This window comes from Trachurus japonicus, chromosome 6 (genome assembly GCF_045865225.1).
Source record: "Trachurus japonicus isolate A0001 chromosome 6, Traja_1.0".
In the NCBI taxonomy this organism is placed as follows: Eukaryota; Metazoa; Chordata; class Actinopteri; order Carangiformes; family Carangidae; genus Trachurus; species Trachurus japonicus.
The window spans coordinates 9,047,578-9,062,620 of record NC_140912.1 but is presented as its reverse complement, the minus strand read 5'-3'; the positions used below and the strand labels follow the sequence as shown (position 1 = coordinate 9,062,620).

Sequence of the window (15,043 nt, the reverse complement as noted above, 5' to 3'; positions counted from 1 at the left end):
TAGCTCCTAAGCGCCAAATTTAGGAGCAACTCCTAAAAAAAGTGGGCGTGTCAGTCTTAAATTTAGGACTCCTAGTTTTTTAAAATAAGAGTAATTCACAAAGTATTTTATGCCTAAAAGTAGCTCCTAAGTCTGGGAGAGCTTAAAAGTCCTCTTGAGGACTCCTAACTCAGTAAGACCTATTCACAAAGAATCGCAAATGGCTGCAGCCAGGCAAATGTATGGAGGACTGCGAATTGCTGCAGAGGGGGGTGCTGGAGCACCTGCCCCTTTGCCCTTTGATGCCCAACGTGCCTTTTTGTCGGTGTTTTTTTTTTTTTTTTTTGGGTCATCTACAACATTTTCGCTATAAAACGGGAGGAGTGACGGTGACGAACTGTCCAATATCGGCGTCACAACGGTCGGACCGAGGTAACTGCGACTGCTGCGATGCAGTCATGCTGATGTGAGCCAAAAATATTTTTAAAAAGTTGGTGGGTGAGCTAGACACATATATCTGTTAGTAGTAATAGCTCACGTGATAGGGCTGCTCCTCCAATAAACTAAACTTATTGTTAGTCTGGGTTCAAATCCTGTTATAGGCCACAAATGTGGGTAATGCATTTTCTTTTCTCATCATTATTATGATCACCATATAGGGCTGTCAACGAATGTGAAAATTAATATTAAAATGTGGGAAGAAAAAAATTGCATTTGCACAGCGTCACACTGCAGAAAGTGAGACGCGACAAAAACTGTAGCAGAAAGATGCAGATGGCAGAGAGAAAGACAGAAAGTTCAGAGCCCAACTCGGCAGCAGAGAGAGTGGTTTGGACTCGAAGCAGTCTAGAGCCCCGTCGGACCTGACGGCAAAAAAAAAAAAAAAGCGGAGCGGCCGGCGGCGAGGAGGAGGAGAAGGAGGAGGGAGGGGAGGGGAGGGGAGGGGGGGCGCCGCCGGCACTCAACAACCAATCACCTTGTTGAGCGCCTCGAATTCGTGCACGAGAATTGACGTAATCCATAGCAACGGGGCGTCACCAGGGGCGTCACTCTTAGTTTGCGCTTAGTGATTTATCCTTAGTAAGAGTAGGTCTCAGCGGCTTTGTGAATAGCTTTTAAGAAAAAACTCCTACGTAAAAACTTTTAGTGCGAGTTAGGAGCACTCCTAGCGGTAAGATAAAAGGCTTTGTGAATACGGCCCCTGATCATCAGGTCCATGGCAGCACAGCAGCTGCAGCTCTGCCCCGCTGTCTGTCACATTACTCTCGCGTATCAGCGCAATCTCGTTTACATTATATTATACATCAGGAGAATAATGAGACACGACGGTAAATTAATGTAAATAAAATTATGATAATGTACACTGTACAGATATAAATATATTTGTTTCAAAACCTTGGGGGCAATTTTGGCCCCTGGATCATGATTTTGGGGGGCATGTTACCTTTATATTGTAAAGAAATTATTTAAATGTGACCATTAGTGCCTAATGTGATACATTATGGAAATTGCATCACTTATATGTATCCCATCTTTTGAAATAAGATTTACTGTACAAAATTTGATGAATAAAACCAATGATCGTAGACTAGACTAGTCTGAAAATAGCATAGGCGTCTGTGCTGTAAGAAAAAGAAAAAAAATCGAGAATCGAATCGAATCGTGACCCTAAAATCGAAAATCGAATCGAGGATTTGGAGAATCGTGACACCCCTAGAAAAAACATACATAATCTGTCATAATACATGAGTTCCTTTAACTTACATGTCCTGAATATGTTCCAAACTTCTTCCTGAGACCACTGGCCAGTCCTGCCAGACATTTAGCTGCCAGTGACACAAGCATCACGTTGGCATCTTTCCCAACAACCTGGAATATAAAACCAGTAAGTGAACAAACAAAGGCACCAGATCCCCCTCAACACAAGTCTAGTGAGACCAATCTGTACTTATTGACAAGAGCCAGTCTTTACCTTCTTCAGTGCCCTGACAAGGTCTCCATAGTCTCCATTCTCTAGTTTAGGGTTCTTGGTCAGAGTCTCTATCGCCTCCAGAGCTTCCTTTCTTTCCTGCCACTTTTTAGCCTCCTGTAGGAACAGACACGGCAAAGTCATGTATGACAAACACTTGACTATGACTGAAAAAGTAAATCAGAATCCAAGGTGAAACCTGAGCTGCCAAAGGCATACTTTGAATAGATTTGAATAGATTATACATAGTTAGATAAACATACAATTTTATCATAGAAGTCTTTGGGCATCTTAGACAGAATCTCCACGGCTTCCAGCAGTTCATAAGGATCCACTGCTGTTGCTGTTTCTGCCACATCCTCACCTGAAAGAGAAAGAGGATACAAGATGGAACCTGCTGATCTGTCCATACCTGCACAACATCAAATCAAAATTTTGCATATGTACATAGAAGACTGCTACCCATTTAAACATACCATCAGACTCTTCTCCACCTTGGGCTTGCTGCTGTTCAAACTTTGCCCTCAGGTCCTGCTGGGAACGCAGGAACCTGCTTTGCTTGGCAGGAGATGAAGGCAGTTTAACCCACTCCTCTTCCAGTTCCTTCAGCTGCAGAGACAGAAGAACAAACATGTTTTAGTTTAACCCGACTCTGAAAGCCGAACATTGAGGAAGTCGGAGGTTATGTGATGTGATGAATGAGTGTGTCCCACCTGTACAGAATTAATGTTCTGCAGTGAAGGTCTCACAGCATCTCTGATCCATCTGTAGATCTCCACAGCTAGCAGCTTAGCTTCATCTCTCACTGCCTTCTCTCGTGACTCAAACTGTTTAGATAAAACCTTCACCACTGGCTTCAGAGTCACTATCTTGGACCCAAACTCACTACAGGATGACAAAGGACAACAGGTTATTAGTGTCTCATTCACATCTATCCATCCATCCACAAATGAAATATAAACTCAACCTAATATGATTTTATTTTAGCGTGCATCGTTTAAAGCCATTTCAAATATTTTTAAATATTAGAGGGATCAAGTTAGACGTTGTTAGATTCATGGTAAATTTAAGTATTTCAGTTTGAACAATATTCACTCCTGTTTAAATTAAAAGTTTGGTGTTGAAATAATTTATTGAATTATGGGATTTAGGTTAATAATAATTATATATTACAAAATAATCTGCATATAGATTAATGCTGCAAAGTGCAAACACTGATTTATTTCATGGAACCCTTGGTAGCTTTCAAAAGAAAGGCGTGTCTACATTAAGTCATTTCTCAGTGTGGCCACTGTAAGCCAGAAGAGTAGTACTGACCTGAGAGCTTTCCTGAGCGTCTCAAGGCAGGCCACCACTATCTTGGGGTTCTTGTTGTCCAGTCCTTTTAAAAGCTCATCCTGAACCACCTCAGCCTTCTCTATCTCCATGTACATCAGGCAGATGTCTGTACCCAGCTCCTTGGCCCGAGCCTTTGGCTGGTTGAAGACTTTGGTCACCACACCCGACACCACCTCGCCTGTTGTCCTGAAACAAAGGATACAGATAAAAACACCTGTCCAACAACACTGGATAATCATGTCAACACAGTCTTATGGCCCTTTGCTGCTTATCATCGCCCCTCTCTCTGCCTCCCCATTTCCTGTCTCTCTCCACTACTATACTATCGATTAAAGGCAAAAGCCCAAAAAATAACTACAGTAATAATAATTTTTTTAAAAAGCATCTTCTCACTAAAGCGTCCATCGCAGGAAAGTCTGTGGTAGTGACACACAGCTCTGACACATTTATAAATGACCCATAACATTGAAATTATGATGACGAGTACAAAAACAGAACACAGGAGTGAAGGAGCTTAACAAAAACAGAGGTTTAGGTAAAACCTACAAAAATACAAAGCTGAACAAAAGATCCATTTCTCTCCAACATAGCTCAGCCACTGAGAGAGAAAGGGAGAGGGCGACTGTGTCAGCCCTCCTACCTCGCAGCACCACAGCAGCACTTTTTGTGCGGCTCTGCCCATCAATTACCATCTGTTGTGAGGCTGTAGTGAAAACACATCATCCGGTCGTGGCACAGCGTGGCTTAATTGGTCAAATTCGGGCAAGTGGAAAAAACGACTCCCAGTGATATAAACCACACCAATAATGACAGAACATTAGCAAGAGTTAACTAAACAGCAGCAGATCATTATTTAAGTGCGTCTTTTGTTTGAGGACAAGAAAGTGACTGGTCGCTGTGGAGGACTTACCCTGGCATCATAAATGTCTACAGCTGTGATAAAAATGTTTTTTTTTAATTCTTCTGTTTTGCAAGTAACTAATGGGTTGCGCTTTGAGCGTCGTATTAAACTTATCTTTATTCAAACTGTCCAAGCTCTGCATGGTTTCTTTGTCCCTCTATTCTACAGCTTCGTCAAACCACATTCCTCTGACGTCCACTCTCTGACTTCACCGGTCACCACCCAGTTCTTCTTTTTGAATCATTTATTCAGTCAACAGAGAACATCTCATTGCTCAGTCAGATGACCACCCAAAAACAATGCACCTGGTGTCCTGAAAGCCTGCTTCACTGGCAACAGCCCAACTACAGCCGATACATACAGTACAGTATTATCAAAATCAGCTGCCAGGCCTCACCATAAATAACAACCAGCCAGGCATCACATTACTCTGCTGGTAAATGCAGAGAGGACAACTCTACAATGAGTTACACAAAGCTTTGCTTTTTTTTTCTTTTTTTTTTTTAAGTTGGGCCTTTTACAACCAACTTCAGCCCTCGGGCTTTTGTCAAAACCGCAGAGTCATCTGGCAGTGCTGCTGTCATGCAATGCAACATTATCTAGAAAAATTCTGCTTGACCAATCAAATACATGCAAGGACACAGTCTTTTGCAGATGACCTCTCAACACTCAACATTTGCAAGTGCAAATTGTTGTCAAGCCGTCTAATCTAAATGAACCGCATTTGACTGGACCATAGCAGCCTTCTGCATTACTTTAATGCAGGGCTGTTTTCGTTAAATACCAGCTAGTTTTGAGTTATACAAGTGTGTAGACGAAATTCTTGTTACTTACTTGCCAGCCACATGAGCATTCTCAATGAAGGCCAGGGCAGCCTCCAGGCCTTTAAGCTGAGCCACGGCATTGGAGTCGGTGACAAATCTCTTTATCAGTCCCAGATATTTTCCCCACTCTGGGCTCTTCTCATCTTCTATTCTCTGAAACAACTTCAGAGCCTCCTCATAACCATTCAGACGGGCTTTCCACACCTGAGTAAGAACACAAGTCAGGGAAAACAGGATGAGGAACAGAAAGCAATGTAGAAAAGGTGAATAATAAACCGGAATTTGTCAAGGAGAAAGTGCATCTGGGCTCATAAACAGCAGACCAAGATCTACTACTCGGTTAATCTCAGTTTAGCTCCAGCTTGGTTTTGGCTCTGGGTCCACTTCAACAACAATTTTCATTTGGTTGTAGAGTCTAAATTAAACACGGTGGCTCACATGCCCAGGAAGGGTAGAATTAATACCTGCAGAGAGTATTATTTAATCAGCCAAAAATAATTTCTTCTATACAAGCACCCCGCAAGTTATGAAGGCATTTCATTCACAGACACAAAGTGCTCTGATTTCACAACAGAGTGTTCAAGCTTGGTTGATTGGAGATTTCTTGTTGAAATGTAACCTGGAGTCCTGTTTAATTTGCTCCCTCGTGTGCTTAATGTGTACCGAGTACAGATTTGTGCCATCAACATTTTTGTGAGATATCCTCAGATTTTCTACAACATTTGGAACATCATTGTTGGGGTCATTTTAGTGGTCCATTAAAACACATCTGCTGCTCATTTTGTTACACCCCAATACACCACCTGATTCATTATTTTGTCTGTCTGAAATTTTGGAATAATACCATTATAGTTTTCCAAATCCAAGGTTACATTCTTGAATTGCCCATTTTATCCAAAAATCTGTACAACTCAAATTCATAGACTACAGGCAATTAAGAGTGGCCACTTAACCCAGTGTGCATGTTTTTGGACTGTGGAAGAAACCCAGAGTACCCCCGAGACAGCCCATGCAGAGACAGGGAGAACATGGCCTGAGCATCGAACCCCAAACCTTCTTCCTGGGCCAAACATTCTTGCTGCGAGGTCAGAGTGCCATCATCTGCGTGCCGGCGGTGCCGCCCCTTGACTAATCATCTCAGCTCTAATTACAATTTTCATGTGGGCAGGATCCATTACCGGCTGTTGTATTAGTTTTAGCCAGATGGACCTAATAAACTGGAAAAAGCACATTTCTGGCAGCAGGTGTACTATATGGGTCAAAATGGTAATAAAATAAATACTGCTCCCAGTGTGTCTTTAATACATACTGGTATAACACTCAACCTTTATTGCTCTGGGTGTTTTCATAGTACTACAAGACATCCCGGAAGATTAAGAATATCAACAGCTTCACCTATCCAGGCAGGAAGAACAGATACTAACATGTTGTATAAAACCAGCCTAATGGAGCTGGTCAATGGATTAATTAATATAAAGCCAATGGCAACATTTCAGAAAAAGTAAAACCAGATACACCATACACCCAAAGAATCATGTGGTGTATCTTTTCCTGTTTAAATGCTTACCAAGTTTGATGTCATGTTTGATTGGTTTACTGGATGCTAGTAAGATTTGGATTGGATTTGTGAATTAGTTAAATCCCAAACTCAAAGGCTTTTAGGGATAAAGATCTAATTAAACAAGGTAAGCAATCTGTAACAAAGCTTATCAGGCAGCATCTGTGTCTGTGCTAGTTGAACTGTGAATCCGACGTATAGTTCAAGTATGATGAGCTACACTAAATGCCAACTGATGGGTAGGAACCATTAGCTGGTCCAAAATGTATACAATAAGGAAATATTTTAACATTATTCTTTCACAACAGGGCGCACAGTCCTGACACTATCTGAAGGAAATATCAGGAAAGAGTTAGTTACCTTGTGTTCACATTTCTGGTCAATGGGAAGCTTCATCCACTCGCTATCGTCCCCCATGATGGCCACTCGAGGGGTGGACTTCCCCAAAGGTTACTTAACTGGAAAAACAACAGCAATATTAGTTACACAAAATGATTTTTAGATTCTCATTTCTTCCCTGTGATTTAAGTTTGCTGCTAAATGAATTTAAAAAAAAACAGAAATCCCCTGTACGGGCAAACAAAACAAATCTAAAATTCAAGAAATTCGTGGGCTGCATTTGTGGGTTCGTTTACACGTTTGCTGGGAACTTTCAACACGGCAAGGACGACACATAACCAAAATGTTTTGAGACACAATGCAAATACACACAAATAACCAAGACAAACAAACAACTTAATAAACATCAGCAAGTTATTTTACTTTTATTTATTTTAGATTCTAGCATATGTAATCTAAATCAGTCGATTTTAAACTTTTACTGAAAGAAAAAACTAAACACATGCAGTTGCAGAATAAATGTATAAATATGACCTTCAGAAACAACTACATCTTTTTAATGCACAATGATTTGCATTCGGTTGGTCAACTCTCTCATGCCTTAGCCACTAGTGGGGTTTTTCATTACATTGCTAATCATTCTGTATGAAGTTGGGCAACCACTTTGAGGAGAAGTAGCCACAGTATGAAATTATCTCCATTTATAAACAGCTTGTGTAACTGTGGAATGATGATTATCTAAACTTTTAGATAAGAATAAGCTGCGAGGAAGTTTTTGAAATGTGTGCAATACCATTAGGGTACATATTATCTCCAATGTATGACAAAAATAATCATTATCAGCCAATCTCACTCTCACAGATGATTTGTACTGTGTCAGCGCCAAAAAAATATGTGATCATAGCATCCCTTATATCCCTACAGATAAACTGATACCGGGTAAATAATATAATCTCCCCTGGGTATCAGGTTGGCTCTAGTTTTTACAGAAATATACATTAACCACAACTCACAGTGGTGCAGAAAAACGGACTAAATACATTAAGACTCCAGCTGGTATCTCAGCCTCAGGACATTCACAGTAATCCGCATTAGCATGTTCCAACTAAGTAAAATCTTAGCATTCCCATGGAAGTCGCTCCAAAGATACTTTGTCAATTTTAACCATAAGAGACACCAACTTATGTTAAGTTATTCCTTGAGTTGCAGTTTGTATCAGACATGCACTTACTTCCACTTGAAAGCATAGGCATGTGACTGTCTAATGCACATTCAGGGAGTGGCTATGGGCTCATATATCGTATTGATCCAACCCAGTCTAGTAAGGGGCTGAAAACATCAGATATCTCTGCAAAATACTGAGGTGCACCCAGTCACAATAGGATCCTTCCTTATAAATGTACAATATGATGCCCACAAACATGTGACACACACAAAAAAAACAGTTGCACTCTGACAGAGGACCCACACACTCCTGAACAAGAAAATTGCTAACTCAACATGACCATGGCTGTTTGTAAGACAGATGTAAACATAAAATATGGACGGTTCTTCATGCACCTAAACCACTGAGGACGACATCATGTGATAACACAACAGTTCAAGACAAGCTTCTTATTGTCCGGCACCATGGCTGACCTGTGCCAACCTAAGGTTTTGACACAAAAGGCATTAGTACCTCTTTGACCAGTGTATAATGTTGGGATTGGGATGTGTGCGGGAACAAATCCCGAAACTGCAAAGGCTTGATACACATTTGATTGTTGACAGACAGAGTAATGATAATTTGCTCCACCAAGTTACTGTTGCCAGCATTACACAACCTAAATTATGGGCGGGTGATACAAGCTAAGAAAATACATCAAGTGGATGAGGAGGACAAAACAAACATTAATATTTAACTTAGTGATAATATTTCGCCTCAGTTACTGGTTCAATAATAGTTCAAGGTAACTGAGCTTTACACAGCGTTTCACGAGTGTGTCGGACACGTGAAAGCAAATACGTCGATCTGAAATTTTGAGTTGCATCAAAGAATAAATACACGAGAGCCTTAACTATCGCTAATTTCAGACAAAATTGTAGAAAACTGGGTGTCCACGTACAGCCACCCACCGTGCACTCAGACTGCACTCTCATATATGCAGCTAGTCACAATCAATCGGTTCAGCAAAACGTTTGCAAACAGTGCTAACATACAATCATCACCCTGATTGTCATCAATAATATTTTCAGTTTGCTCAGACAGGGAGTGGTCAGCATCTTAACTAGCTGTCGATAAATACTGGTCAGATGAGCGCCATTAACTAACGTTAGCTAACTTAGCGACAACAATGTCAGTTGCTACGTGCACTTTACCCCGCTCGCTCCCTCCGGTTAGCTCCATTTGGGCAGAAAAAATCAAGCAGTCCACACTGACAACAAATGCCTGTCTTGTTGGCATGTGTTGTACAAACTTGTTTCGTCCAGAAAATGTCCACAGCGAGACCACATTGGTTGCTACCAGCGGTCGGTGGCCGCCGTTAGCTGGTTAGAAACAAGGCTATGAGCTAATCTTCCATCCGCGCCAACACAGCCAGGCCTAACAACGCAGTTAACAACGACAGCCGCGAAAACACACAAACATAGCACTGTGCTTCGGAGACACAAACGACCTTTGACTAAAATGAGAAAATTATTTTTGTATTGCTGGGTTACCTGCTCGTGTCTCTAGGAGACAATGCGGCGCTGGCAGTCTAGTTCGATGGGGATGATAATGGGATCAGAGCGGAGCAGCCCAGCCGAGCTTTATACAAGTGTCCACAGAGCGACCGACAGGGCACGACCACACTTCCACTTCACAATAAAAGCTAGAGCTTTTTAAGGTTTCTCGTTGAAGCAAAGTACATAATTAACTAACATATATTAAGCACTGGATCACATAACCGATAAATTAACACGACTGAGTTCCGTTTTTTGTATTTATATACCATCAAAATGCAACCGAGACCTTTTGAGCTCTCGTTTTAGGTATGAATTTAACACCTATTTCCGGTTTCACCGTTGCTGCCAACGTCCAACTTGTTTGCAGTTTTTTGAAATGCCTCCAAGGGCGGAGAGACAGAAGAAGGGCGGATACAGGGGGGCAGCCTCGAGCACAATCTTCCCTGTATTTAATCAGACTTAAAACACAGCCTCTTTGAATGGTGAATCAAATACAGACCAGAAGATACCAGCACACACTATAAAATGATGATCTGGTGTCTGACACTTTTACATTTTACTCAGAAGACATAGCATAATTGGCTTCCTTGTTTGTCGGGAGACGAAATCATTGATTGGTTGCATTTGAACTACGACCCGCCCACAACATATGAAAATCCGTTGCTGATTGGACCATCGCACGAATCGCTTAGCGTTGGCTGAGATTTGATTGGTTGCTGTGAGACGAAGCGCTCCCTATGGAAGAGGTGCATTTAAATTATTATATTACAACAATTTACCACTTCTTTGGCTGCAATTGAATGATTGTATATAATTATAATGTAATACATTTGCAAATATACATTCATGTTAATTGCAACATAAAACAGATTATAGTTGGCTGAAGACAGTACAGTAGTCCTCAGCCACAGATGGCATGTGAATCAATTAAAACCTTACTTTTCATGTTTTATGGACAAGCATATCAAGAATAATTATCACACTAGTTCAACATTTTGTCTAACCTAGTGGTTGATCAAGTTCTCACTAGCCACTCATTTTCAGTGATCCTATGGCCCAACTGACAGGCAGCCTACCGGTACACACACAACAAGAAAGACTATCTCCTCGTTGAATTAGTGAAAGCTAAAATGTCTACACAATGTTACAGCTAGTTTTGACTTAAATTGGGCACATAAAATGGTGTAACTGTTATATTCTTAATTTATTTGTTTGATGTCCTGTTTAATTGTGACCAGATCTGCTGCACCTGTCACTTGGCCCAGTCATTGAAGTTGTTAGTTTTATTATGAGTGATTGTCTGTCTTTCAAGTGAGAACTGTGTAGTTTTATTGTTGAACAACCTTATTATAAGACATGTATGAACTATTTCCTGGTCTGGGTGAGTTCTGAAGGTGAGATGAACTGTTGAGTGAAAATGCATTTTTATAAAAATCTATCTATCTATCTATCTATCTATCTATCTATCTATCTATCTATCTATCTATCTATCTATCTATCTATCTATCTATCTATCTATCTATCTATCATATTATTATAATATTATTATTACTAGTAGTAGTAGCTGTTGTGTGGAAAACAGTAGAGGAACCTTTGATTGCTGTGTTGTTTGGGGGCATTTAATCAGTGTTGCTCACAACACCCGTTGTCTCCATGGGAGCCCCCATGTCAGGACGGTGTTGCGGTAGTTAGCAAAATCTCTCCGCTACAAAAAATGACATTATTAAATAAACAGAAAAGGCGGTCGTGTTGACTATAACTCGAGACATTTACGTTTTTTTGACGTTATGTGTTGAAGACACGAGCAGATTGCAGAATGAACCGTTTCAACTCCACCATCTCCGTCGACGAGTACCTCGGTAGGTCCCGTGTTAGCTCTGTTAGCTGTGTTAGCTGTGCAGTGTTGACAGCTGAGCTCTGATCTTTTCATCATGTCACAGTGTCTGAGATGGCCTAGTAATCTCTGTCTCATTTAAAATCGCCACGATGTATCCTGATAGAGTGTGTTTCCTCTGTGTGTTTGTGTCTCTCACAGCGGACAGTAACGTGTTGTTCTACCTGAGCGATGCAGTGACCCAGCTGCTGGAGCATAAAGAGGAATACACCCAGTTTGGGGTGATCCGCTACTTTGCTGAATAGTATGTTCTTTTATATGCTTTCAGTCACCAACCATCATCTGGAGAGAGAGAATAGCACATTTAAATGACAAGTTGACAGGTTGTAGCCCTAAAACAGCTTGTCCAACAGTAGATCTGTACGGTCATATTCATTTAATCACCATCTGTGCTAATATTTGACATATTTGAACTCTGTACATCCCATAACTCACTTTTGTGCATTCATTAAAGTTGTCATGTTTAAAACAATACCACAACAGATGCTTTTACACTGCCTTGTGAAAGTGATGCAGAAAGTCAACGATGCACATTATCCTGTCCTGATTGGTTACTTTAGACTGAATGTGATGTTGTCTTAACAGAATTAAATTGATGCTTAACTGGTATTATGAATTAGGGTGAAACGCTGCATGTGTGTGTGTTTGCAGTTTCAGCAGTGTGAAGAACAGTAACCATGTCCTCTTCAGAGAGTATAACTACATCAAGGCCACTCCCCATAACAGAGCCTCCTTCATCAGAGTCTTCTGGAGATGCTACAGACAGATCGGGAAGAGTGGAGGTGGGTGAGCGATATTTATGATGACGGATGGAAAGATGTAGAAGTTGAATGGGCTAAGGGTTCTTCAGGGGTTCATTGTTATTTATTGTGTAACTAAAGTTGGTTTAATATCTTGTTGTATTCCAGACTTGCTCTCCATGCTCGAATACAGGTCTCTGCTACAGTTACTGTGCCCAGACTTCCCAGTGGAGATGGTACAGAATGTAGCCAGGTCAGTACATCAACACTGTGACACTACACTTTAACACTTAAATACATTTTATTACACCAATAAACTCTTTGACCAGAATTTCATGAATTTGAAAATGTCAATGTCAATGTAATATTGTCTTTCTGTCGTTGTGATCAGAATCATGAGGAACCATAATTCATGTCACCATGGCTCTGCTCCAGGGATCACAGAAGACTATTATAAATATATATTATATATTTATAAAATATTACTGGTTAATTAACTGCTCCTCTTCTCTTATCCTGTAGAATTGTTTTGATGGAAGATGCCATAGACTGTCTGATGTCTTTCGCTGACTTCCTTTACGCCTTCCAGCTGCAGTTCTATTACCAAGGTGCAGAGACTGTTTCATATGATGTACAGTGTGCATACACATTCAGCTCAATCACTTTGGCTGTAACCCATGGATGATGGTTACTTGTTTTGTTTTCTGTTTTTTGTTTTTTTAACTGTCATTGCGATATATGCAGGGTAGAACTGAGAATAAAGTTGACTTTAAATATAAGTTAGAATGCAGTGATATTTTATATAGAATCTGTGAAAAACTGAAATGCGATGCCAGTATTAAATACATTTAATTTTTAATCATTGTTATTGTGGATTGTTTATCACATTATCATGTAAATCCCAGGCAGAGAGAAACAATGTCTGTGGTCAGATAAATATTAACAGAAACCTATAGACTAGTAGTAGTAGTAAGAGAGGAATCATTATTCCAACGTGGACCATATGGACTTATGTCAGATTTTAATAAGGGCAGTGCTAGCTGCCTAAATCTACTTCAAACCAAAGCTGAATCAAACAGAATTTAACCCAATGACTTCCAACTTCATCCCCTGTGTGTTTGTAGAGTTCCTGGAGAGTGTGCTGATGATCTACCAGGACCTGTTAGCAGGGAAGAGCCCTAACACTGTTATTGTCCCCACCTCCACCTCCATCGAGCAGCTGCCCTCTGTGACTGCAGAGGAGAACGACAAGGAGCGGCAGCAGCAGGACGGGGTGGAGCCGTCCACGCTGGCCCAGTGTATCGACGCCCTCTGTGACAGGTTCAAACACAGGTAAAACACACATACGCGTTCCAGCTGTCGCTCACTGGAAGACAGAATACAACTGTCAGAATCTAGAATGGCAGTGGACTAAGTGTTGTTTGCATGTTAACAGTCGGTTGTCAACATGTTGCTAACATAATGATGTGACATGTTAATAACACATTAGGAACATGTTGTTGACGAGCAGAGGCAGCTGTATTAGAGTCAGTTGTCCATTCACGGCCAGGTTGGTGGCGTCCCTGTATCACATTTTGTCAACACTGATAATTACCGTAATATAATTTAAACAGAGTAAAAGTTGTCATGCAAATAAAGAGCTCAGAATTTAGCTCACGTTGCTTGGAATAATGTGGGTGGTTTACATGCACAGAAAATAGGGTTTGTAAAGCCATTAATCTCACAGAAACAAATCTCACTTGATGATCCTGTAGGTTTCATTTGAACATAAAGTAAAGGTGCAGCAGTAATTAATGTGAAAATCCAACCAAACTTAATCAACACTTGTTACATGATGTCTGTCAGTGTTGTCACATTTAAAAAGTTAATTTTTCCACTTTTGCGTATAAGTAGCATAATCACATGTGTGTGTGTGTGTAGTCATCCTTCCAGATCCTGCATGAGGGAAATACTTGAGGAAACCGATAAAGTTTGTTACTACAGCTTCTTAATGAGCCTGGCTAAACATGAGACCATCAACCAAGAAATAGGTAGGTTTAACATTACAGTATACATCACCCTCTTGCTTCTCCTGCTCCTGACAGATCCTACATTTCCTTGCGTTGTGGTGTGACTGTGGGTTTTTCATAAAACCAGTTTGATGAGTGTCTGTAATCAGCTTTCTGATGACATGATGTAATGTTCCTGCAAGAACTTAGTCATGTTTGTTTCCAACTGATCAATGAAGTTCAATATTATCATCCTGTTTCTGCAGGAGTGTTACCGAACAAGTCAGAGCTCCTCATTGACCTAGAGATGGACCAGGAACTGGACAAACTGTAAGAGCACACACACTTTCCCTTTACTTCCTTGTCTGCTGTTCCTCTCTTTCTGTCTCATCTGGTCTTGTCCTTCTCTGTCCAGAATCGCTCAGATCTCAGTGAGTCCTGGCAGCAACAGCAGTGGCAGTGCGGTGGGGGGGCTGAAGGAGCTACAGAGAAAAGCCTCCCCCAGGAGGAACATCCACCACAGGAGGAAGATGGAGGTGGAAAGTGACGGCTCCACAGAAGAGACAGACTCCTCTGAGAACTGACCTTTGACCTTGTGTGACGTTGCTGTGTAAACTCACACAGACACACATGTGATTGTTTTCCATCGTTACTTATATGTTAGCAGTGAGTAACCAAGTTGAACAGCAGCGATAACATTCCAGTTATAACTCTCCACTAACTACGTAGTTTTCTGTAGTCCCTATAATGAAGTGTCTCTTCACTTAGCAAAGCAATGCAGGAATTATTGACTGTACAATCTTTATTTTT

At 40.8% G+C, this 15,043-nt stretch overlaps 2 protein-coding genes across 5 annotated transcripts in view; one reads left to right on the top strand and one right to left on the bottom strand.

Moving 5' to 3' along the window:
• ckap5 (cytoskeleton associated protein 5) overlaps window positions 1-9,767 on the bottom strand; it is a 37,299-nt gene extending 27,532 nt beyond the window's left edge. For all 4 annotated transcript variants that reach the window (XM_085778591.1, XM_085778592.1, XM_085778594.1 and 1 more), the window contains exons 1-9: window positions 9,606-9,767; window positions 6,930-7,027; window positions 5,022-5,215; window positions 3,266-3,472; window positions 2,662-2,833; window positions 2,425-2,557; window positions 2,212-2,312; window positions 1,952-2,065; window positions 1,744-1,848 (exon numbers count right to left, since the gene is read on the bottom strand). In XM_085778591.1, the coding sequence (XP_085634717.1) occupies window positions 1,744-1,848; window positions 1,952-2,065; window positions 2,212-2,312; window positions 2,425-2,557; window positions 2,662-2,833; window positions 3,266-3,472; window positions 5,022-5,215; window positions 6,930-6,986 (1,083 nt within the window). In that variant the 5' untranslated portion in view covers window positions 6,987-7,027; window positions 9,606-9,767. The remainder of the gene's footprint in view (window positions 1-1,743; window positions 1,849-1,951; window positions 2,066-2,211; window positions 2,313-2,424; window positions 2,558-2,661; window positions 2,834-3,265; window positions 3,473-5,021; window positions 5,216-6,929; window positions 7,028-9,605) is intronic.
• Window positions 9,768-11,242: 1,475 nt separating this feature from the next.
• cstpp1 (centriolar satellite-associated tubulin polyglutamylase complex regulator 1) lies at window positions 11,243-15,043 on the top strand. The gene is made up of 9 exons (XM_085778590.1): window positions 11,243-11,470; window positions 11,647-11,749; window positions 12,157-12,287; window positions 12,414-12,498; window positions 12,768-12,853; window positions 13,370-13,577; window positions 14,166-14,275; window positions 14,500-14,563; window positions 14,649-15,043. Exons 1-9 carry the CDS (start codon window positions 11,428-11,430, stop codon window positions 14,815-14,817), a joined length of 999 nt encoding a protein of 332 aa, XP_085634716.1. The 5' UTR covers window positions 11,243-11,427; the 3' UTR covers window positions 14,818-15,043.